The sequence below is a fragment of the Mustela putorius genome, unplaced genomic scaffold (genome assembly GCF_011764305.1).
Source record: "Mustela putorius furo isolate JIRA1106 unplaced genomic scaffold, ASM1176430v1.1 tig00000139_pilon_pilon_pilon, whole genome shotgun sequence".
Classification (NCBI taxonomy): domain Eukaryota; kingdom Metazoa; phylum Chordata; class Mammalia; order Carnivora; family Mustelidae; genus Mustela; species Mustela putorius.
Window position 1 is genome coordinate 8,846,931 of NW_025421293.1, and position 26,572 is coordinate 8,873,502.

General features: G+C 41.8%; 1 protein-coding gene across 1 annotated transcript in view; it reads right to left on the bottom strand.

Moving 5' to 3' along the window:
* Positions 1–26,572, bottom strand: part of LOC101681834 (cytochrome P450 3A12-like) — a 63,566-nt gene that overhangs the window by 30,401 nt on the left and 6,593 nt on the right. The window contains 4 exon segments of the mRNA XM_045075078.1: positions 129–242; positions 7,923–8,022; positions 11,612–11,664; positions 14,080–14,173. Of these exon segments, the coding sequence (XP_044931013.1) occupies positions 129–242; positions 7,923–7,976 (168 nt within the window). The 5' untranslated portion in view covers positions 7,977–8,022; positions 11,612–11,664; positions 14,080–14,173.

The following is a 26,572-nucleotide window of genomic DNA, read 5'->3' on the forward strand; positions in this document are numbered from 1 at the left end:
GACAGAAAGAGAAAAGACCATTTTTAGGAAGCCCAAATATAGCAGACTTCTCCCTAGAAATGGAATATGTTCTTATTTCCTACCTGTCCCCAGATGTATTCCTTAACTTTTTAACTTGTCTTTCTTACCTCTTTGATCTTTCCACTGGTGAAGGTTGGAGACAGCAATGTTCGTATTCTCTTCCATTCTTCATCATCAGACATAGAGATGGAATTTTTCATAAATCCCACTGGACCAAGAAACTAGTCAAAGAAAAACATTTTACCCCACATAAGTTTTGGAGATCTCCAAGTTTGTAGAAAATCTGTTAAATAGGTGTGAATTACTCATCAAATATTTAGTGATTGCTTACTTAATAGTAGGCCATATGCTAGATGCTTAATAGATATTTATCCCAAATGCCAAACTTCCTGCAAGGTTGAAGGAGGCATCCAGCCACCTGATATGCTTTCCAGCTTTTATGTCCCAATCTCCTTTCCAATATAAAGATGGTATGGAATAATTTGGCAGGCAAACTATATCTCTAGGAGAATACACACAATTAACAACTAGTACATTCTCTTAAGCTATGCAGAGTAGAATTGCAAAGATGGAAGGCAGCCAAATAGACTGGCAATGCATGTTGCCTCAGAGCACTTCAGTCTTTACATATATGTACAGCATGCACATCTGGAAAAACAGATGTCTTGTTATGGTGATTCTTTAAAAAAACAGTATTGAAGACTAAAACCATTAGGAATCTATATGTTATTGTGAATAAATGGTACAGTTATGTGGAGATCTTTTCCCTCTGTATTTCTCCAAAGGGACAGAAAGAAAAAGAGATAATTCTATTTCTCAGCTTGGGACTGGCCTACCAAGCTAACTATCTCCAATCTTTCCCCCATCTTCCCAAACTCTATGCATTCATGATAAAAACTCACAAAGAACAGAAGGAACTTTCTCTGCTTAATAAAGAGCATCTAAAACCCTACACCTGACATTACCTCAGTGAGGAAAGACTGACATGGTATCATGAAGATGATGGAACAGGACACTCCAGCCTCTGTCACCCCACAAAGGACAACAATCAGACATCTATCCACAAACAAAAATAGGCCTCAGAGGAGAACATAGGCAGTAATCTCTTCGATATCAGCCACAGCAACTTCTTTCAAGATACGTCTCCGAAGGCAAAAGAAACAAAGCCAAAATAAACTTCTGGGACTTCATCAAAATCAAAAGCTTCTGCACAGCAAAGGAAACAGTCAAGAAAACAGAGGCAACCCATGGAATGGGAGAAGATATTTGCAAATGACAGTACAGACAAAAGGTTGAGATCCAGGATCTATAAAGAACTCCTCAAACTCAACACACACAGAACAGACAATCATTTCAAAAATGGGCACAAGATATGAACAGACACTTCTCCAATGAAGACATAGAAATGGCTATCAGACACATGAAAAAATGCTCATCATCACTAGCCATCAGGGAGATTCAAATCAAAACCACATTGAGATAATACCTTACACTAGTTAGAATGGCCAAAATTAGCAAGACGGGAAACAACATGTGTTGGAGGGGATGTGGAGAAAGGGGAACCCTCTTCCACTGTGGTGGGAATGCAAGTTGGTGCAGCCTCTTTGGAGAACAGTGTGGAGATTCCTCAAGAAATTAAAAATAGAACTTCCCTATGACTCTGCAATTTCACTCCTCGATATTTACCCCCAAAATACAGATGTAGTGAAAAGAAGGGCCATCTGTACCCCAATGTTTATAGCAGCAATGGCCACAGTCGCCAAACTGTGGAAAGAACCAAGATGCCCTTCAACGGATAAGGAGGTTGTGGTCCATATACACTATGGAGTATGATGCCTCCATCAGAAAGGATGAATACCCAACTTTTGTAGCAACATGGACGGGACTGAGATTATGCTGAGTGAAGTAAGTCAAGCAGAGAGAGTCAATTATCATATGGTTTTACTTATTTACGGAGCATAACAAATAGCATGGTGGTCATGGGGAGTTAGGAGAAGGGAGCTGGGGGATATTGGAAGGGGAGGTGAACCATGAGAGACTACGGACTCTGAAAAACAATCTGAGGGGTTTTAAGTGGTGGGGAGGTGGGAGGTTGGGGTACCAGGTGGTGGGTATTATAAAGGGCACGGATTGCATGGAGCACTGGGTGTGGTACAAAAACAATGAATACCATTATGCTGAAAATAAATAAAAAATAAATTTTAAAAAATTATCACAATAAAAAAAATAGGCCTCAGAGCTTAGGAGTCCATTGAAGGACTTTCAACAACACAGTGGGGCAAAACTTTTGAGAAGAACTTTACAAGAAAAATAGGGAGATTAGCTTCATTTTGCCTGTATCACCCCATGACCCAGGCCGGCACTGCTCAGCACCAAGAGGACCCCCTCTGACCTGAGATAGTTCTCCTTCCTGGTAAATGGGCAGAAGGGTGAGGGGCCATTGACCCCACCCCTTCAGGGCACGGTACAAATGATGCACTTTGGTTTCACCCCACCCAGAGACTGGCACGGCTGACTCGTCTAGACAAAGCTAGGAACAAAGAGGGACAGGACTACCAGCCTTAGCCACCTGGCACGAGCGACCATGTTTCTCTGTGTCCTGTTCTGCAGAAGACCCTAGCAGCCTGAGCTGCTAAGGAACCAACAGCAGGTAGAGCACCATGCACCCTCTAAGATTTTGCTGTTGATGGTTTCACAGGTTTTCATATTCACAGACTCCAGCTGCCCGAGTCCAGCTCTGCTCCCTCTGCCCCTACTGGACTTGCCTCAGCCAGTGCCACCATCAGCACCCTGAGCCCTGGAAATTGCACCAGAAGCCACCCTGGCCTCTGTGACTGGACATAGGTACAACACCAGCCCAGGTTCCAGCAGCTTCTCAGATGCCTAAGGCCAGGCCTGACTCCTGTCACTGGACTGCACTGCCACGAGTCCACAGCTAAACCCTGTACTTTGCCAGCCTGAACTCCGGTCACAAGCCCCAGTGCCATGCATGCAACAGTGGCTAGCCCCTGAAGTCAAATGAGTGCAGACAGACAGCACTCAGTGCTTGCTACCTATGTGCCTGCATTCGTCCTTGGTCCCTGCTACTGGGCCTAGCCCTCATTTGGGGCATGTGCCTCCATTCTTGACTCCACCGTCAAGTGCCCACAGGTGAATGTGTGTGCAGCACCAACCTTGGCCACCATTCTGCCTGCCCCAGTCCACTGACGCTGTATCTGGAGGTGCTACTGAACAGGCAAATAGCAACACGGCCATAATGAGCCCCCACAGCTCTTGATCTAATGGACCAAGCAGTTGCTGATGTTGAGGACTGAAAACTTCCCAAACCTAGGGAAATATACGGAAATCTGGATTATGAAGGTTAAAGGTCCCCAGTCCTCCACACTATTCTTATGTTCCACATATAAGTGAAACTGTATGGTAACTGTCCTTCTCGGTTTGACTTATTTCACTCAGCATAATTCACTTACATGTGGAACATAAGGAACAGCATGGAGGACATTAGGAAAAGGAAGGGAAAAATGAAGGGGGGGAAATCAGAGGGGGAGACAAACCACGAGAGACTATGGACTCCGGAAAACAAACTGAGGGTTTTACGGGAGAGGCGGTGGGGGAATGGGTTTGCCCAGTGATGGGTATTAAGGAAGGCTCGTATTGCATGGAACACTGGGTTTTATACGCAAACAATGAATCATGGAACAGTACAGAAACAACTAATGATGTACTGTATGGTGACTAACATAATAATAAAAACATGTCCCCAATCAGATTGAATCCCAAAAAGACTTTACCAAGACATGTTATTAAAAAAATGTCAAAAATCAAAGACAGAGAACCTGTAAAGCAGCAGGAAAAAAGGAGCTCATCACAGACAAGGGAACACTTACAAGGCTATTCAGTGGATCTAGCAGCAGAAATCTTGAAAGCCACAAGAGAGTGAAATAAAATCAAGTCGTAAAACAAACAAACAAACAAAAAAAACCCCAAAAAAACCCCAAAAGCAAACATTAGCAACCACAAATAATTTACCCGGAAAAGCAGGTAATGAGGGAGAGAGAAAGTTACTTCCAGACAAACACAAGTGGAAAATTTCATCACCACTAAAACTGCCTTACAAGAAACACTAAAGGGTTGGGGCGCCTGGGTGGCTCAGTGGGTTAAAGCCTCTGCCTTCGGCTCAGGTCATGATCTCAGGGTCCTGGGATCGAGCCCCACATCGGGCTCTCTGCTCCGTAGGGAGCCTGCTTCCCCCTTCTCTCTCTCTGCCTGCCTCTCTGCCTACTTGTGATCTCTGTCTGTCAAATAAATAAATAAAATCTTTAAAAAAAAAAAAGAAACACTAAAGGGAGTTCTTAAAGGTGAAAAGAGAGGACACTTACTAGTAACATGAAATCATATGAAAGTACAAAACTCACTGGTAAATGTAAGTACATACTCAAATTCAGAATACAGTAATATTATAATGGTGATATACAAATCACTTATAACTCAAGTGTAAAAGATAAAACAATTAAAAATACCTATAAGAATTTGTTTTATGGATACGTGGTATAAATATATGTAAATTGTGAATTCAAATACATAAAATAGAGGGGGAGTAAAAGCACTGAGGCTTTGAATGAGAACAAAGTTCTTTTTTTTTTTTTAAGATTTTTTTTATTTACTTGTCAGAGAGAAAGAGAGCGCACAAGCAGGCAGAGTGGCAGGCAGAGGCAGAGAGAGAAGCAGGCTCCCCGCCAAGCAAGGAGCCCAACATGGGACTCGATCCCAGGATCCTGGGATCATGACCTGAGCTGAAGGCAGCAGCCCAACCCACTGAGCCACCCAGGCGTCCACAAAGTTAAGTTCTTATGAGCTTAAAACAGGGTGCTATATCTATAAGACTATAAAAAGTTTCATGTAAGCCTCTTGGTAAATGCAAAGCAAAAACCTAGAGTACATATGGAAAAGGCAAAAATAAAGGAATGAGAGCATTCCCCCATAAAAAACACCCACGAAATCACAAAGGAAGACAGGAAGAAGGAACAAGTGATCTATGAAAAATTTGGACTAATGAAATGCAATAGTAAATCCTTACCCATTAATATATACTTTAATGTAAGCAGACAGGTGAATGCATAAAGAACATGAAATTTGTAGGGAGCACTGGGTGTTGTGCATAAACAATGAATCTTGGAACACTGAAAAAATAAAATTAAATTAAAAAAAGAAAAGAAAATGGAATATCATTGTCTTAAAAAGAGAGAAATCCTGTGCTCTCCAAAAAACATGGATAAACCTGGAGGACAACATGCTAATAAGTACAACTGAATCAGACACAGCAGGACAGGTAGATACTGTATGATCTCACTTATAAGTGAAACCTAAAAATAAAACCAAGCTCAGTAACAGAGGGTAGAATGATAGTTATGAGAACCTAGAGAGGGGGGTGAAGGGCAGTTGTTAATCAAATGGTACAAACTTTTGGTTATAAGAAGAAAAATATCTGAAGACTAAATGTACTGTATTGTGATCATAGTAAACACTGAAGTTTATACTTGAATTTGCTAAAAAAAAAAAAAGTAGATCTTACATAGATCTTATATATTACATCTTACATAAAGGTAACTCTGGGTGGTAATGGTTATGTTAATTCATTTGTGTTCATCATTTCAAAATGTAAAAACATACATTACAACAGCCCACTGCGCACCTTAAAAAATACATACTTTTAGTTGTAGTAAATAAACAAAAAATTTTTTTAATTGGTTAAAGACTGAATGCTTCCCCTTAAGATCAGGAACAAGACAAAATGTCCACTCTCACTGCTCTTATTAAAATCTCATTGGAAATTCTAGCTAGCCCAAGAGAGGAAACATAGAAAAAAAGGTATACAGATTGGAAAGATAAAAATCGTAGTGATCCTATTTTAGGTGACATAATTGTCAATGCAGAAAATCTTAAGTGGACCGACAGGTTGATTTGATTCTCGATGCTTGGTGCGAAATAAAGCTTTGCTTGAACTTCGCTTTGTATCAGTCTCGTTCCTTTGATTACAGACCCTAACAAATATGTCAAACACATTAAAAAAACAGTAACAATTATAATCACCCCAAAACACTGAAATACTTTAGGTGCTCATTAACTACGTGAAGAACTAAATGTTGGTGAAAAGAATCAAAGAAAACCTACATAAATGAATGAGCATACAGTGTTCATGCCTAGAAAGACAGGATTTAGTAAAGACATAGATTTCCCCCAAACTGATTTATGGGCTTAAATCAATTCTTATCAAAATCTAAGCAAACTGTTTGTAAACAAAGATAAGCTGATTCTAAATTTGAATGGAAAGGCAAAGGAGCTAAAATAGTTAACACAATTCAAACAACAACAACAACAAAAATGGGAGGTGATGCCTGGGTGGCTCAGTTGGTTAAGCAGCTGCCTTCGGCTCAGGTCATGATCCCGGCGTCCAGGGATCGAGTCCCACATCAGGCTCCTTGCTCCCCAGGGAGCCTGCTTCTCCCTCTGCCTCTGCCTTCCACTCTGTCTGCCTGTGCTCGCTCTCTCTCTCTCTCTGACAAATAAATAAATAAATAAAATCTTAAAAAAAAAATGAGAGGATCACTGTTCACAATGCGGAGACTTACTCTATGGCTGCAGTAATCAAGAGAGCCTGGTATTGGCGGAGGGAGAGATACAGAGATCAATGAACAGAACAAAGGCCCAACTTGATTTTTTTTTTTTTAAAGATTTTACTTATTTATTTGACAGACAGAGCTCACAAGTAGGCAGAGAGGCAGGCAGAGAGGAGGAAGCAGGCACCCTGCTGAGCAGAGAGCCTGATGTGGGGCTCAATCCTGGAACCCTGGGATTACGACCTTTGCCTACGCAGAGGCATAATCCATTGAGCCACCCAGGCGCCCCCCAACTCCATTTTGATCCTGGTACAAAAGCAATTCAGTGGAGGAAGTAGAGTCTTCTCACAAATGGTGCTAGAGCAATTAGACATCCATTGGCCAAAAACAAAGATCTTTGACCTCAACTTCACACCTCACAAATAACAGGACTCTTAACTATAGGAAACAAACTGAGGGTTGCTGGAGGTGAGGTGGGGGAGGGGATGGGATAAGCCATAGGGGGAGGCACCTGATATAATGAGCACTGCATGTTATATGCCACTGATGTATCACTAAACTCTACCTCTCAAACTAATAAAGCACTCCATTAATAACAATCTATTAACTGAATACTTAATTGAATATTTAAATACAAATACAACTTAAAAAAATTACAACACAAAATGTATCACAGACTTCGTGTAAAACATAACACTATACAAGATTTACATTATAAATGTAAAACATAGAATACATAATATATTAAATATAAAACATAAAACTAAATACTTGGAGAAAGTCTTGGGACCTGGGGCTAGGTAAAGATGCCAAACTTGATGCCAAACTCACAAACCATAAAAGGAAAAAAGGATAAACTGGTCTAAAAAAAATGTTTGCTTTGGTGAAGACCCTGAGACAATGAAGAAACAAGCTATACACCGTGTCTATGAAAGAAAAGTAAGAGGGAGATTTTTGGTGATGGAAAACCTCTGTAACGTGACTTGGGTAGTGGATACACAAATCTACGTGTAAGATAAATATTCAGAGATGCGCGCGAGCGCACACACACACACAAATAAGTGCACATAAAACTTGAAATCTTAATCTAACTCTGTGGCTAGAACCAATGTAAATTTCCATTTCCATACAAATTATAGTTTTATTACCTAAGGGGAAATAATCTGAAGGCCACGGGACATGGGATCTCCTGAGACAACTTCCTATGAATCTATAATTATTTCCAAATAAGAGCTTTATAAATTAATCAATCAATCTGTGAATTAAAACTAAACTGATGCCTACCCGCCGGTTTGTGAAGACAGAATAACATTCTTTCACTAGTATCATTTTGATCATGTCCAGATCCGTGATAGCCAACACAGGCTGTCGTCCATCATAAAACCTGTGTCAAGAAAACAGAGCTGATTACACTTAACATAGCGGTTTCTGTAGCTGTAGCCATGCCTGGAAGTCCAGGCCTTATCTTGACATTACATAATCCAAACTCTGACATCAGATTAGAAATAACATTAGAGGGGCACCTGGGTGGCTCAGTTGGTTAAGCGTCTGCCTTTGGCTCAGGTCATGATCCCAGGGTTCTGGGATGGAGCCCCAAGTCAGGCTCCCTGCTCAGCAGGGAGTCTGCTTCTCCCTCTCCCTCTGCTGCCCCCTTGCTTGTGCTCCCTCTCTCGCTCACTTGCTCTCATTCTATCTCAAAGAAATAAACAAAATCTTTAAAAAAAAAAGAAATAACATTAAAATATTTGTTAACTCTAGGCGATGTGTACATGGGTATTTCCTGGGCCATTCTCCATAATTTTTTGCATGTTTAGAATATTTCAAATATCTTAGAAGTATCTCAAACATTTCAAATAATTTATCTATATTATCAAAAAGAAAGTTGGATTAGTAAGTAACTGAAGGCAAGTGAATTATCTAGGAAGAAAAAAATAACAAGGTAATCTACCCACCAGAAAAGAAAAATTAAAATTTTAAAGAAATATCAAACACATGGAAGACATATGTTAGAATATTAGACGAAAATTGTAGATACACTGATCACACACGTGTAAAGATATATCTGCAAATGACAAAATCTTGGAATGCTCAAAAAGTGATGGTAGGATTATGAATGATTTCTTTGCCCTATTTTCTAAAATTGAGGTTTATTTTAATCTTAATTACACCGCCCTCTGGCATTTTATTTTCCATTATTAATCATTTACCAGAACAAAATGGAAGATTTTCCACAAGTCCCCTATTCTCTCTTTGATGTCACAGAGGAATTTCAAATGGTTTTGTGATCACATCTAAAAATGGCTGAGAACCACTGAACTAAGTTTTACCCAGGTCTAAAAAGTAAAATGCAGAAGGCTGAAGTGGGAGTTGGGTATATTTACTATTGAAGCAGTGATAGAAATTACTGAAGTGGCACTTAAGTTCACTCGCCCATCAGCCTGGTCATATTTCTTGAATGATTCCCCCTGTCCCATCCTGTTTGTTCAAAAACACCTGGATGGACAAGAGACGGTGGTTTGGTGTAACCCTTCACCTTCATGGTATCACCCAGCCCGAATACTGCTTCCATTGCCAGTTAAATTCAGCTTCTTGGGTCCCACCCCCACATCCTCCAGATTTGGTGTTGCTGAGGGATGGAAACCAAATATCCATTTTTATTTTTATTTATTTATTTTTTTAAAAGGGTTTTAAGATTTTATTTATTTAGTTGACAGACATCACAAGGAGGCAAAGAGTCAGAGGGGGGGGGAAGCAGGCTCCCTGCTCAGTAGAGAGCCTGATGCGGGGCTTGATCCCAGAATCCTGGGATCATGACCTGAGCTGAAGGCAGAGGCTTAACCCACTGAGCCACCCAGGCGCCCCAAGAATATCTATTCTTCGCCAGATCTCCCAGGTGGTTCTTTTCTATTGCTAAGCACAAGAACCACGTACTAAGGACAGAACTGGGGCCAATGACAGACGTAAAACTGACTCCATCCAGAGCTGACCAGTATCGACTACAGAACGTGGCCGGGGAATGCAACTAGCAGTGACCCAGCGATCTGTATTCTTTCTAGTCTACCATGTTGCTTATGGGCCACACCAACTCAGCAGGACCCTATGGTGTCTGAGGACTGGATGAGAGAAGATTAGGAGGTGCAAGAAGGTACAGTGCTGGCTGTGAGCATCCCAGCACCACAGTGTACCTCTCCCTCCACTTCACCAAACTTCCAGTCGCTCTGAAAGGGAGCAGCCACTGCAACCAGCAGAGAACACCCTACTCAATCACAAGTCCATCAGTGCACCAAGAACACTGGTTTAGAAATATTCTACATCTCTTCAAGTCTGTAGAATCAAGAGAAACATATATATATATCTGCACTGAGAGAAAAGACTTGGCCCCATTTAAAAAAACAAAACAAACTCCACAGTTGCAGAAAAAGAAAAAACTGAGCAGAAATGGTTTCCCATTGGGGCGCCTGGGTGGCTCAGTGGGTTAAGCCTCTGCCTTCGGCTCAGGTCATGATCTCAGGGTCCTGGGATCGAGCCCCACATTGAGCGGGGAGCCTACTTCTCCCTCGATCTCTGCTATCTCTATATCTGCTGCTCTGCCTACCTGTGATCTCTCTCTGTCAATTAAATAAATAAAATCTTAAAAAAAAAAGAAATGGCTTCCCATTCTGTCCACCGACACCCCCACAGCCACCTTTCAAAAGGACATATTTAATACAAAATTTAGGTATGGGACCTTCGGCTCTTAATGAAAAGTGAATCATGTGGGAAAGAGGTACTGAGAGGCACTGATGGGCACATATTAGAAAGGCCTGAAATAATGCATTTTTCTTTTTTTAAATTAATTAATTAATTAATTTTCAGAAAAACAGTATTCATTATTTTTTCACCACACCCAGTGCTCCATGCAATCCGTGCCCTCTGTATTACCCACCACCTGGTACCCCAACCTCCCACACCCCCGCCACTTCAAATCCCTCAGATTGTTTTTCAGAGTCCATAGTCTCTCATGATTCACCTCACCTTCCAATTTACCCCAACTCCCTTCTCCTCTCTAACACCCCTTCTCCTCCATGATATTTGTTATGCTCCACAAATAAGTGAAACCATATGATCATTGACTCTCTCTGCTTGACTGATTTCACTCAGCATAATCTTTTTCAGTCCCAGCCATGTTGCTACAAAAGTTGGGTATTCATCCTTTCTGATGGAGGCATCATACTCCATAGTGTATATGGACCACATCTTCCTTATCCATTCGTCCATTGAAGGACATCTTGGTTCTCTCCACAATTTGGCGACCGTGGCCATTGCTGCTATAAACATTGGGGTACAGATGGCCCTTCTTTTCACTACATCTGTATCTTTGGGGTAAATACCCAGGAGTGCAATTGCACGGTCATAGGGAAGTTCTATTTTTAATTTCTTGAGGAATCTCCACACTGTTCTCCAAAGAGGCTGCACCAACTTGCATTCCCACCAACAGTGTAAGAGGGTTCCCCTTTCTCCACATCCTCTCCAGCACATGTTGTTTCCTGTCTTGTTAATTTTGGCCATTCTAACTGGTGTAAGGTGATATCTCAATGTGGTTTTAATTTGTATCTCCCTGAAGGCTAGTGATGAAGAAAATTTTTTCATGTGTCTGATAGCCATTTGTATGTCTTGATGAAATAATGCATTTTTGTGATTAAAGGGGACATAAAGAGGGAAAATGGGGAAGAGGGTAATCACAAGACAGAGTAGAGAGCGATGTTAGGAGTCCCTGGGCAGCAATGTCTGGAGATCAGTGATGTCCTGCTGCTCTCCAGGTCTGATCACATTTAGATCTGTACTCCGGTGATACATGGGATCCCAGAAAGGAAAGACTCCAGAAGCTTTACTACAGCAGGCTTCATCCCAAGAGGCTCTCAACTGAGACTATCTTTGTGGCTGGGAGCCTCATCATAACAAGCCTATCCGATGGAAGTTTCCAGAATACTCACCCCCAGAATCTTCCATATTTCTTAAAACATTTCTTGTCAACATTCCAAAAGCCCTGCAAGAAGAAACAAAACATATTACTAATCTAAATGTACTGAGCCCTACCTCTAATGGGGACAAAAATAACTCAGATCTCAGGAAATGTAAGGCTTACTACATCTCACTGGCAGTCAGAAGTTCTTGCTCACAGGCATCTTACCAGAAAGGAGAGAAAGTAGAGGAGATATTGAAACAGAGAATTTCAAGTCCCTCTTAAATCCTAAGTATTGTAAATACTGAACATCTTACCCTGCCTATGAGGACTGTGTAACCCCTATCTTTCTGACATGTTTGGCTTGTCAGAGGGTTTCAGAACCCTCTGAATTATCACCTCCAGGGCCATGTGGGAAAACTGGAGCTGAGGGAAAGTGGCCTGCATCCTCTGAACCCCCAGTTACCACTCTGTTCACTGATTTCATGAGCCCTACTAGAATTCCAAGGGATTTAGAAAATTAAGATACCAGAGATCTCTTTCAGTCTTAAGACTTACAGAAGTCTGAGACACGTTTGTTGAGTGAGAAAGTGAGTGATGAATGAATGAATGAAAGGTGGACTCACATTCCGGTCATCTACCTCAACACAGGGAAAAGGGGATGGTCCCACTACTTCACAAAGGACAGAGCAAGTTAAAACACTTGCTTATGTCCACAGTAGTGAAACTGTAGAAGGAGCCAAGATGTCTATCAACAGATAAATGGATGAAGAAGATGTGGTTCATGTATACAATGGAATATTACTCAGCCATCAAAAAGATGAATACCTACCATCTGCACTGGCATGCTTGGAACTGGAGGGGATTATGCTAAGTGAAATTAGTCAAGGAGAGAAAGACGATTATCATATGGTTTCACTCATATGTGGAACTTAAGGAATAGGGTGGATGACCACAGGGGAAGGGAGGGAAAATGAATGTGAAGAAATCAGAGAAGGAGACAAACCATGATAGACTCTGGACTGGGGGAAACAAACTGAAGGTTACAGAAGGGAGGCGGGTGGGAGGATGGGGTAACCAGGTGATGGGTATTGAGGAGGGCACGTGTTATGATGAGCACTGGGTATTATATGCAACTAAGGAATTGTTGAACGCTACATCAAAAACTAATGATGTCAACTATATGATGACTAACTGAGCATAATAATAAAATAATAAAAATTTTAAAAATTAAAAAATAAAACACTTGCTCTGTGTTTTCACTTTTGTCACTGAAAAGAAAAACGATACTTCTTCTTGCTAAGTTTTGTTGTGATATGATGTTTTAACTACACAAAGGAAGGTCTCAGAAATGTGAGTCTTAGGTGTATCTACTAAGTAGTTGATCTGGAAAAAGTGGAACAGAATTTACTGTTTAGGAGGGGAGAAGTCCAGGAGTTCTTAGGCAGTTTGGGACACTGTGAGCCTCAGAGGGGAGGAGTGGGATTTGAGAAACAAGCCTTAGGTCTGTGGGACAGGAACTCTATAGCGGACAGCAGCCTGCACGTGAGACTACCTGTTGGCCTTGAACATGAGCTCCTAAACTTGTCATTCACGTGAATGCCTCACGTGAGGCATTCAGACCTAGATTAGCCATAATGGCTCTACCAGCATTCAGTGTGTGTGTCAGATAGCACATTCCATTGAGTTACATTAATTTCTTAATAATTTTCTCAGAGTGTCTCTTTTCTAATGATTTTATATGAGTGGTTCTACCATTGTGTGTAGAACAATCCACATGCAAACTTGTTCAAAAGTTAAAATCTGCAGTCAAAGGACAAGCACCATTTACTCTCAGTTATACTCTCTCCTAGCTCAACTCACCCGGAAGGTGCCTCCTTTGAAGATAGAGAAATAAAGCAGACAGCCCTGGTTCAACCTCACAAATCCCAAAAGATGTCATGGGTGACAAAGGGAGAATTAGAGCCATGGAAATAACTGCAGGGGTTGGCAGTTCTTGAGGGAATTCAAGTATTTCCCAAAAATGAATCCTGAGCTTCCCAATAACCTGACGTTCCAGAGCTACCCAGGAAAATGAAAAGGCTATCCAGAGATCGTGCTATAAACTTAAAAGTCTGACTCTAGGGTATGCAGCTTAATGGACCAGTAGTGTGCACCCCCTTGATGCTCTTCTCCTAATTCCAAATATAATAATGCCTTCCTGGGAATCTGTACCTGCCAGAAACAGCCTCTTCAATGATGCTCACAAGCTAGAACATCAAGTCCTGTGCTGAATTGGTCAGGGAGCTGGGCAGCCTACTGAGGTAAGCCCTGAGGCTCCAAGCAGCAGATAACAGAGCCCTGGGGTAGACCTGGTCATGTGCTGGGTAGGGCCTAAGACATCACTTCTCCAAAGTCTGAAATCTAAGCACTTCCTCCCAAGGAGGAGAGTATTCACTGTGGAATTAAGCTAAGATTCGCAAATACAAGATGCAAAGAGGGAGCTAAAACAACACACACCTCACGGTAGTCCAGAATATTTCCCACAAAAGGCAGAGGTTTTGGCCCAGGAATTCCCAGCTTCTTAAAAAGTCCATGTGTGGAGGTTCCATATCTATAAAATGAAAGAGAAAGCCAGGTCACAGGAATGATGTAATAGGTGCTGGGTCTGGCCAGTCAATGATGCAGAAGTGGAACAGGTGAGGGAGGGAGGTAACATGTAGGCAATAAATAATACCAGCAATTCCAACGGCAATAATTAATTCATTCATCATCTCCTTTCCCACCTCCACAGTGAGACCCACAAAAGTAAGGATGATTAGCTAAGAGCAGCAAAATACCACATGGTCTCAATCCTAGAATGAATGCTTGAGCAATGTGTCCACCCTTGAGAGCTCCTGAAAGTTTCATGCCAATTTCTTTCAGGAAATTCACTCACGCCTATTTAGTAAATGACTCTTCCATGATTTTGAAGATTCTCATTCTAGGTGGAAAGGGGAAAAAGTGTTTCTCTCCTCCAATGATGAGATTTTGCTTAACTGTTTCTCTCCTCCAATGATGAGATTTTGCTTAACTGTATCCACTCAGGAGCCGAGGGTTACTGAAAGCCTACCATGAAAATGTTCTTATAGTTTCCTCAGAGGTTTTCCTTCCTTGTAGGCCTTGTCTTTGGGATCTGGTCCTTCTTAAATCTCTCATCACAGAGAGGCTCTGAGAAGCCACAGTATTCTCATTCTATACAATGAAAACTGTGTTCAAGGCTCCACTGGCTCATAAAAAAGTGAGATGCTTTCAGCTCCGTCCGTCTGTTATCAGGCACTCTGGTTCTCTTGAGCTGCAGAGAAGGGGGGCTGACCCATATGTCCCCTTGATGATACAGTATTAAGGAATCAGTGACTAAACAATCCATTTTTGGACCATTCTTCCCTGTGGGACGTCTGGTCTTCCAACCTGTAATACTCACGTGTTCAGTACACTACCAGGCACACTCCCTTTTTTCAAGATGGCCACTCACAAAGCTATCAGTTTACTGACTCTGTGCATCACCAATCTCAGAAACCCAATACGGATGGTGCCTCTTATGCACAACAGCTTATAATTCATTTTTCATTAGCCTGATGAGGAATTTCATAACTTGGTGTTCTGGATCTTTGCAAGCCTTCTTCTTAGGTGTTGGTGAGAGAAGGCAGAGTGGAGGGAGAGGAGAGGCTGAGGGAAAAGGCTGCCCAAAACAATTTCAACCATGAACTTGCCAGGCCTTAAATGGCTAATCCCAGGGCGCCTGGGTGGCTCAGTGGGTTAAGCCGCTGCCTTCGCCTCAGGTCATGATCTCAGGGTCCTGGGATCGAGTCCCGCATCGGGCTCTCTGCTCAGCAGGGAGCCTGCTTCCTCCTTTCTCTCTCTCTCTGCCTGCCTCTCTGCCTACTTGTGATCTCTTTCTGTCAAATAAATAAATAAAAAATCTTAAAAAAAAAAAAAGGCTAATCCCATAGTGGCAAATTAGGAAAGTATGGTGGGAAAGAATGATAGGTAGAAATGGTTCAACAAGCCCTGTAGGTGCTTTTAGCTAACAGATAGGGGACCTTCCAAAGTTCAGATACCTCCAATTGATAGCAGATTATGTGTTACAAAACATAAAATGACTAATGAGAAAATGTTCCATAGAATGGAATGAAGACCTTATCTCTTCATCTCTGGAGTGTAGCCTTTAAGAGAGTACAGTTCCAAATATTCTGTAGAAATCCAGCAAATCTTATATTGTGTAACCAAATAAACCCACAAAATTGCCTAAAAGGACATGTCCTTGAGGGACCAGCAGAGAGGGACCACAGCTGGGCTCAGCTGGATGTTTAATTTAGTACTTCCTCCAGAACAGTTCAGATGCATGAGCACCAAATGCCAGGAGTAGGGTGACCTTGGTTAGTCTCACTTCCATTGCTTCTTGCCATCACGACGCAACACATGGATTTCTGCTTCTGAACATTCAATGTGCTCCATGAATTCCCACGTGAGGCCAAGCAAATGAGCGAATGTGTCAGCAACACTGGTCCCAAGGAAAGATCTGGTTTAGAATCTAAACTCACATGGCTTCATAAGAAGGCAGAGGGTGGGCTGGGTGAGTTTTTCTGATTCTTTCCAGCTTCCTTCTTCTTGGTAGAGTCATGCTGCTACTGGCACAAATGAAGGGGCTAACGATGAAGCCACTCCTTTTTATTGCCATTACAAAGCATTGCCTACAGAGGGCGCTGTCTACAGCTACTGACTCCTGGCTACACCAGTGTCAGAATTCTAAGTCTGCACGCAGCTTTGATTGCCTGGTGGCGACGGGATTCAGCGACCTCCCCACTACCATACAGACAATAGTGTAGCTTACATGGTGGTCCCGTCCCCTGGATTCAAAGAGATGAGATGCTAACCCTGTGGTCCCGTGAAGACCTTCTGTAGGACCAGGATCAAGGAGTATCTCTCAGAGGTCTGCTCTGAGGGAGAATATTCTCCCACTCCATACTGAGTACCACCTGGATGCCTCTCACATCAGTACTGGCTCACAGTCTCACTACTCACCTGTGCAGAGAGGTTAAAATAACTTGCTGGGCACATGTATTTAAAAATATACACAGCTTATATCATAGAAGTATGTATGGGTCCACTAAATTCACATTCTCAACATTATTCTAGAAGGCTGAGGTTATCTATGTACCTTTATTGTCAGAAAGGCTGAACCACCATCCCTCTTTTATCCTTCGGAAGAACATGCTGGAAATAGTCTTATCTCAGCAAAAAAATCAATTACTAAATACAATGAAATTAAACCACATCAATTAATCTTAAATATCATCACACAAAAAAATATGTTGCCACAATACATGGCATTCTGACTTCTGACCTCCTGAACTGTAAGAGAATAAGTTAGTGTTTTTTTTTTTAAGCCTCTTAATTAATATAATAGGAGAAGATAAAGGGAAGAGAAAGTTGTGGCGGGTGTTAAATCTTAAAATGGGTATTGTTAATTCCAAATAAACAATGTTAGATTGGGGAAATGCCAGATATGGGGAAAAAAACGAAAATGAGGCTTCCATATTCTATGTTCTTGTCCTCATGACTTCCTACTCTTAAGAGAGTGCGATTGAGACAGAGGTCAAATGTGATGGGGGGTCCGTCCCTACCCATGCTGTGAAACTAAGTCCTTTCTCACCCTGCTCCATGATGCCAGAAATCCCACCACTGAAAGGAACTCCTCTGCTAGATGTTTTAATTCCTCCTCCTGTACTATTACATAAAAGGAAAAAATAATACCTAAAAAATCCACACTGGCTTTCAGGGCCTGCCTTTGCAGGCTGCTAGTAGACTTCATGTTGGGGGATAGGCGGAAGAAATTTCTATACTGGTGCTAACTTTCCCAGAGACTCGAAGGAAAAGGTGAAATGAATACAATTTGAAGATTTCTGCCAAGTCTCCTCAGCTATAAAGATGCTCACTTGGGGGTAAGGAGTTTTGCATTTATAGGGTAGGGGATGGCTAGGAGAGGGACACAGAAAAGAGGGAAGAACCCAGACAGAAGAGGGAGGTGAGGCATCTCCGGTCCTCTTGGAAGTCTGGGTGCACAGGTGCCTGGGTACATGGGGCCTGGTGGTGGAGCGAGGGATCAGGACCACCTGAGTGACACAGGCCCAGTCTTTCTACATGTCTCCTGCAGCAGACACAGATCAGAAGGTGAAGATAGTGAGACAAAGACCCAAGTCACTCCGTCTTCCTCCATAATCCCCACAGCTTAGGAAGCCGGTGAGGACCTCAGAGCCCTGGGGCCTGTCGATTTTAGTCTGCGTCTGCTGAATTCTGCTGGATTGGTCTAGGTCCACACTGGTGGCCAATGAGAAGATCATCCCTAGGAGCAAATAATGTCACTCAATCCTGCTAGCTACAGAAAAGCGATTGGAGGACGGAGCTACTCCTTCAGCTGGTTTGGGGGAGGTGAATAATAACCCCTATGTGTTCCTAGCATTTCTGAAGCGCCCAACACTTATGCAACTTCCCCTCTGTTAACTCTTGATCCTTCAAACAGACAAGGAAAAGGGGTGGATGCTGATTAGCAAACCAACTCAAAGGTTCCAGAGGCCATGAGCTTGGGCAGTTACTCACAGATAGAGGAGGACCAGGCTGGTAGCCAGGAGAAGCCAGGTTTCCATGGAAAAGCTCGGGATCAGGTCCATGGTCACTTTTCCTCTGTGAATTCTCTCTGCTTCCATTCAGCAGTGTGTGCTAGTCTTTGCCGGCCTGTGAGGCTGGACTAAATATAATGAAAAGGGGGCTCCCCCTCGGTACCTCCCCCCCCACCCGAGGCATGAGTGTTGGCAAAGCACTGTGGACACTCCCAGATTGACCTTTGAGTTCATATTGTGTCCAAAATCAGTAAACAACTCAGTCAGTGTTATTGGTAATTTCAAAGGTTACAGAAAGTCAGGTAGTCACTGTCCTTAAATCTCTAACTTGCCCTTGTCACACGGCTGCCTCTACCTTTAAATACATGAAATCATTCAAGCAAGCTTGGTTTGCACATCTTTACCCATGAAGGCTCCTCTGCCTAGAAATGCGACCCTGGCGCTTACAAGGAAGTACTTATCCTTCAAACACAGCTCTGACAGGATCCCCTGTGTTAGGGTCTTTCCCCTCAGGCCTCCCTTATCACATAAACCAACCACTTCCTCCTCTGGGAAATTTCTGCCCCTCCTCCCCCCACCCCCACCCTGCCCTGCCCCAGCCCCAGTTCTGTTATTGTCCTCTCCACCCTCTAGCCCCATTATCGGTCTCCACACCTATTGGTTAGATAGAGAACTTCTCAAGGGTGAGTCTGAGTACTGTCAACATTATGTCCCTAGTCCCTAGCAATGCTCTATATACTCAGTGGGCACCCAGAAAGGTTACTGGATTTGAGTTTTTGAAGTGAACTTGTTGGGCTTCTTATGTGTCCTTTCCATGGAACTTTTTGGACCATGCCACATACCTGCGGGGAAAGATCCAGAGACAGAGGATCTGGAAATTACACCTGTTCAATATCATCACTCTGACCCATGATCTGTGTCTGCATGGCCTGAGAATCTGTGGTTTATGCAGCATACCTCTGAAATCTCTGGGACAAGGGAGGTATTAAGAGAGAAGTAGCTCTATGCTTGCATACCACCAGTGGAAAGACACTAAGAAGCTGGAAGATGATCCCCAGGTAAAGGAGGAGAGAGTCCAAGGAATTCTGAAATATTTCCCAGGGCACCATTCAATAGGGTCCTGCTATTATCCCTGTTTACAGAAGTGGAGACTGAGACTCAGTGACTGCATTGGGCTTTCCAACTGCCATTGATCACAACAAGAACATGTTGTGAATAAGCAAACAGGAAGTGAGATTGAAAAGTCTTCTGCATTCTGCAATACTGATATTCAATGTTTGCCCTTCCCTGAGAAGGGTCGCTATGGGAAATAGGGAGACCCAGGTTACACAGCAAACTGGTGAAAATTCTGTTCCTATCTACATGGCAACCTGCCCAGCAGCCTTATCATGGGTCTTCCACATCAAAGGTCCACCTCATCTTAGCAGGGAAGACATATGTTAATCAAGATGATACTAAGGGTATTGTTGCGTAGGATCTCCCTCCCTATGTTCCCCAGAAGAGAGCTACAGAGGATATGTGCAAACAAGGAAAGATGTGTGTCATCTGATAATTTTTTTTTTTTTTTTTTTTGAGAGAGAGAGTGAGCATGAGTTGGGGGAGAGGCAGAGGGACAGATTCTGGAAGCAGACTCCCCGCTGACTTCAGAGCCCAATGTGTGGCTAGACCTGAGCCAAGACCAAAAGTCAGTTGTTCAACCCACTGAGCCACCCAGGCAGTCTCACAATAGTTCTTGACAATTCTGTCACCTAAACAAAGAGCTAATCTTATTTTACTAGAAACGAAGTCTCTGTGGCAACTCATATGTTTTCATCCTTCTCCAAAAGGCAAAGCTATCTATGATGATTTCATAAGTAAGCCTAATATGATCAACTGTAGCTCTAGTCACCCAAGGGCCTGCTCCAGCTGGTTGTAATCTAGAGATGGGCTGGTTGCTCCTGAGGACCAAAATGCCTGCACTGCACTCTGGTTCAGCCAGCACTGAACCAATGCAGATGACCTGTCTGCAAAAGAACACTATAGAAGTGTGAGCTCTGTGCCCCATCCTTCCCCAGAAGGGAACACCTGACATGAAGAGACTCACATCCTCAGAGTTGTACAGAAGGTGTGAAGGAAGACATGTGTGTCAGAAGAACACCCCACACACCCCATGGCTCTCATCTACTCCTTCCTGTACTACGCTCATCATGAAGTCTCCAAACTCTGCTCTAAATTCATGGGGTAAAAACTTACCGAAGATACAGACATCATTCAGGAGGTTGAAGATAGAGAAACCAACAGATAATTATTGTAGAGCCAAGTGAAAGTACCTCTGCATCCGTCCTCCTCAACAGTGAAGGATTTATCTGTTTTCTCAGTCGCCCTAGATATTGGCCAGAACAGAATCTCAAAATACCATTCAGGGAAGCCTTAGGCTCAAGTATCAGTGTAGGTGGACAGGTTGGGAGAAACCAATGATACAGGAGCTCTGGCTAATATTCCCATCCCTTTCCATCAGGAATGTGACACCTCTTTCAGAAGAGGTGTCTACTTTCTCTACTGGCCAAGAGAACTGCTCACAGTAGGAGAACCAGTATTTCTCTGGAATGATTTGTGCATTACACCTAAATTTGACAGGTCACTATCTCGAGTGTGCAAAAATGAAAGAAAAGTTAAGTGTCTGTTTTTCCTGTCTCAGGTCCCCATTCTTCTCAGTAAGACCACAGTTGATGTTGCCAATTTCTAGGTGGTATCTACGTTTTGGTGGGTGGACCCTATGGTTGGTGTGGGAGTGGTGAAGGAAGTGAATGGTCCATGGACATTCTTGGCATTGGAGGAGGTGGGCGCTTCTCCCATTAGATGTTGGTTGGGCTCTACACCTGCTGTTTTCAGTCTGTACACCAAGCATTAAATATAAAATAGGGGTGCCTGGGTGGCTCAGTGGGTTAAAGCCTCTGCCTTCAGCTCAGGTCATGGTTCCAGGGTCCTGGGATCCAGCCCCGCATCAGGTTCCCCACTCAGCAGGGAGCCTGCTTCCCTTCCTCCCTCTCTGCCTGCCTCTCTGTCTACTTGTGATCTCTGTCTGTCAAATAAATTTAAAAAAATCTTAAAAAAATACACACACACACACACATATATATATATATATATATATATATATTAGTAAAAATCCTTCCTTTATGAACCCAACACTCTAAAAGGGAGAGGCACTAAACAACCACTGAAATATTGAGCTATAAATCAAAATACCTGCTATAAAATAATGGTATTGGTATATCTGGAGACTTTGCTCACCCAGATATCTAACCCTTGGCAGGCCCTTTAGAAATGTTCACTCAATATGTAAACAGTTCAATTTGTATCTAAGAGAGGATAAGAGTTAAAGAGTAACCTCAAATTATGCAATGTATTTTCTTTAGCAGGAGGAGGAGACATGAGTTCAAGATTAACTGAGACATAATTCTGGGGCGCCTGGGTGGCTCAGTGGGTTAGGCCTTTACCTTAAGCTCAGGTCATGATCTCAGGGTCCTGGGATCCAGCCCTGCATCAGGCTCTTTGCTCAGCAGGGAGCCTGCTTCCCCCTTTCTCTCTGCCTGCCTCTCTGCCTACTTGTGATCTCTCTCTTTGTCAAATAAATAAATAAGATCTTAAAAAAAGAGAAACATAATTCTGAAGGTCTTCTTTTAGTTTTTTTGACTGTTTGCTTTGATGTGCAGAAGGTTTTCATCTTCATGAAATCCCAATAGTTCATTTTTGTTTTTGTTTCCCTTGCCTCCAGATACATGTTTAGTAAGAAGTTGCTATGGCCTATGTCAAGGAGGTTGCTGCCTGTGTTCTCATCTAGGATTTTGAGGATTTCCTGTCTCATATTTAGGTCTTTCATCCATTTTGATGAAGGTACCCTTCAGAATGGGAGAAGGTATTTGCAAATTACATATCTGATAAAGGGTTAGTATCCAAAATCTACAAAGAACATATTATGCTAACTGAAATAAGTCAATGAGAGAAAGACAAATACCATTATGATTTCACTCCTATATGGAATTTAAGAAACAAAATAGATGATCAGTGGGGGAAAGATAGAGGCAAACCACAAACTAGACTCTTAACTATAGAGAACAAATTGACAGTTGCTGGACGGGAGGTGCGCAGGGATGGGTTAAATAAATGGGTGATAGGTATTAAGGGAGGGTACTTGTGATGAGCACTGGGGATTACATGTAAGTGATTCATCACTAAATTCTCCTCCTGAAACTAATATTATAGTGTATGCTAACTAACCAGAATTTAAATAAGAATTTGAAAAATTAAGAAACGTAATTAAAAGACTGGGAGTTTGCTGGGTATGGATTGTTTACTTTTTCCTTCTTCTTGAGTGTATTTAAATGGCTCTTTTTACCTCCTGGTCTGTGAGGAGTCCTTGAGCTCTTAAATGTTTAGAGACTTCATTTCCTGGATTTTAACTGGAGCCTGCAGTGTCTGTCCACCTGTGTAAACACAGGGTGGGCAGTAGGAAACCACGCCTCACTTTTCCCTACCCCTGTAGGATCTAAAGCCCCACTAGGTTGCTACAACTCTTGTTCACCTTCTCCTAGTTTGCAGAATTTGTCTCTGAACAATTTACTAAGTAAAAGTCAAGGCTTTGACCAAGATATGTTATACCCTAAAAAAGGCCAAGAAATGTTATACCCTAAAAAAACCAAAATACAGGAGTAAGGATGGTTCATTCTCTCCATATCAACACAGTGACTCTATAGAATTCAGTTGAGACTTCTAGAAAGGGCTGGGACAAGAGAAGAGTGAGACATTCCACTTGACCACGAAATTGCCAAAAATCTCAGTAATTGGGGATGCAGCAATAGCAGTCCTAAGAGGGAAGTATATAGACATACAGACCTAGTTCAAGAATCAAGAAAAATCTCAAATAAACAACCTAAACTCATACTGAAAGGAGCTAGAAAAAGAACAACAAATGAAGCTTCAAGCCAGCAGAAGGAAGGAAACAATAAAGATTAGAGAAGGAATAAATGATATAGAAATGATAAAAGCCAATAGTACAATAGCCAATAGCCAATAGTTTCAGTGAAACCAGGAACTGGTTCTTTGAAAAAATTAATAATATTGATAAACCTCTAGACAGACAGAGATATCAAAAAGAAAAGAGAAAGGACCCAAATAAATAAAATCACAAATGAGAGAGAGGAAATAACAACCAATACCACAGCAACACAAGCAATTACAAGAGAGTATTATGAACATCTGGGCTCTTTCCATATGTGGCTATTGCAGACATTGCTGCTATAAACTTTGGGGCACAGGTGTCTCTTTGGATTACTATGTTTGTATTCTTTGGGTAAATACCTAGTAGTGCCATTGCTGAGTTGTAGGGTAGCTCTACTTTTTGAGGAAACTCCATCGTGTTCCTGATGTCCATCAATAGATGAATGGAGAAAGAAGATGTGGTATATATATACAATGGGGTATTACTCAGCCATCGGAAAATGAAATCTCACCATTGGCAATGACATGGATGGAACTCGAGGGTATTATGCCAAGCAGAGTAAGTCAACCAGAGAAAGACAATTTTATGATTTCACTCATATGTGGAATTTAAGAAGCAAAACAGAGGATCATAGGGGAAGGGAGGGAAAAATAAAGTAAGACAAAACCATAAGAGACTCTTAACTATAGGAAACAAATGAGGGTTTCTGGAGGGGAGGTTGGTGGGAGAATGGCATAGGCGGGTGATGGGCATTAAGGAGGGCATTTGACGTAATGAGCACTGGGTGTTATATGCAACTGATGAATCACTAAACTCTACCTCTGTAATGAACAATATGCTATATGTTAATTAATTGAATTTAAAAATGTTTAAAATATTTTATTTATTTATTTGATAGAGAGACACAGAGAGAGGGGGAACACAAGCTGGGGAAGTGGGAGAGGGAGAAGCAGGCTTCCCACTGGGCAGGGAGCCCGATGTGGTACTCAATCCCAGGACCCTGGGATCATGCTTCCCCTCTGCCTACTTCTTCCCCTGCTTATGCTCTCTCGCTGACAAATACATAAATAAAATCTTTAAAAAAAAGTGTAACATCCATTCGTGATAAACACCCTCAACAAGTAGATTTAGAGGGAACATATCTCAACATAATAAAGGCCACAACTACTATAGTCCATGGGGAAAGACTGAGCACTGAAAACTTTACCTCTGCAGTCAGGAATAAGACAGGGATGTCCACTCTCACCAATGTTATTTAACATAGTACTGGAAGTCCTAGCCACAGAAATCAGACAACACAATGAAATAAAAGGCATTCAACTCAGCAAGGAAGAAATCAAACTCTCACTATTTCAGATGATATGAAACTCTATACAGAAAATCCAAAAGACTCCACCAAAGAATGGCTAGAACTGATCAATGAATTCAGCAAAGTCATAGGACACAAAATCAACATCCAGAAATCTGATGCAGTTCTACATACCAATAATGAAGCAGCAGAGAGAGAAATTAAGATATCAATCCCATTTATAATCATACCCCAAATTATAAGATTTCTAAGAACACATCTAATTAAAGAGGTGAAAGACCTGTACTCTGAAAATTATAAAACAGAGATGAAAGAAATTGAAGAGGACACAAAGTAATGGAAAGACCTTCCATGCTCATGGATTGGAAAAATAAATATAGTTAAAAATGTCTCTCTGCCCAAAGCAACGTATACATTTAATGCAAACCCTATCAAAATACCAACTGCATTTTTCACAGAGGTGGAATAGGTAATCCTAAAATCCCAAAAGAACCTGAACAGCCAAAGCAACAGTATCAGTATGGTACTGGCACAAAACAGACACATAGATGAATGGAAGGATTACAAAACCCGGAGAGGAACTTATTAACTCTACGGTCAATGAATCTTCAACAAAGTAGGAAAGAATACTGAATGGGAAAAAGACAGTCTCTTCCACAAATGCTGCTGGTTAAATGGAACAGCAACATGCAAAAGTATGAAACTGGACCACTTTCTTATACCATATACAAAAATAAATTTAAAACGGTTTAAAGACCTAAATGTGAGACCTGAAACCATAAAAGTCCTACTGGAGAACATAGGTAGTAACCTCTTTGACATCAGTGGTAGCAACTTCTTTCTACATATGTCTCCTGAGGCAAGGGAAACAAAACCAAAACTAAGCTATTGGGACTTTCTCAAAATAAAAAGGTTTTACACAGCAAAAGAAACAAACAACAGAACCAAAAGGCAACTTATGGCATGGGAGAAAAAGGGTATAATGCTAACTGAAATAAGTCAGTCAGAGAAAGACAAATAGCATATGATTTCATTCACATGTTGAATTTAAGAAATAAAACAAACAAGCAAAGGGGGAAAAAAAAGAGGGAGTTAAAGCAAGAAAGAGACACTTTACTAAAGAGAATAAACTGATGGTTACCAGAGGATATGGGGGTGAGTGAGACAGGTTAAAAAGGTAATATAAGGAGTACACATGTGATGAGCCCCAGTTTTTGTATGGAAGTGTTGAATCACTACATTGCACAGCCAAAACCAAGATTACACTATATGTTAACTAGAGTTTATATAAAAACTTTTTAAAAATCACAGTAACTGGGGTGCCTGGGTGGCTCAGTGGGTTAAGCTTCTGCCTTCGGCTCAGGTCATGATCTCAGGGTCCTGGGATCGAGTCCCGCATCGGGCTCTCAGCTCAGCAGGTAGTCTGCTCTGCCCCCCTACCCCACCCCACCTGCTGCTCTGCCACTTGTGATCTCTCTCTCTGTGTCAAATAAATAAATAAAATCTTAAAAAAAAATAAAATCACAGTAATTACATAAACTATAAATGTTATTTGAACATATTATGTTAAAAGTCAGTATTAATGCAAAGAAATCAATAAGGGGTAAAATATTAAAATTTTATATGAAGACATTTTAACTTACATAAATAAATTTATGTAAGCAATTCACTACAAAAATGAGAAGGAAAAAATAAGAAAACTAAAGGATGATTCCAGGAATTCGATCCTCTGACCAACAGTAGTTTCTAAATAAAGAAGAGAACAAATGAAAGAAATAATACAAGAAAATTTCACAGGACTGAAAAGCAACAGTCTCCAGAGTGAAAGGCCCAATACACAGCGCTGTCCATACACAGCTCCTGGACACATGTAGTGAGTTACAGTTACTGGTAATAAACAGATGAAATCAGAAGTGCAGTACCTCAGCCACAAGGGCCACATCTCAAGTGTACAATAGCCTCAGGTAGCTGGAGGCAACCACACTGGACAACACAGAGAACACTTCCATCAGTGCAGAAAGGACTGTTGGACAGCTCTGCCTGGAATAACAGATGACAGCAGGT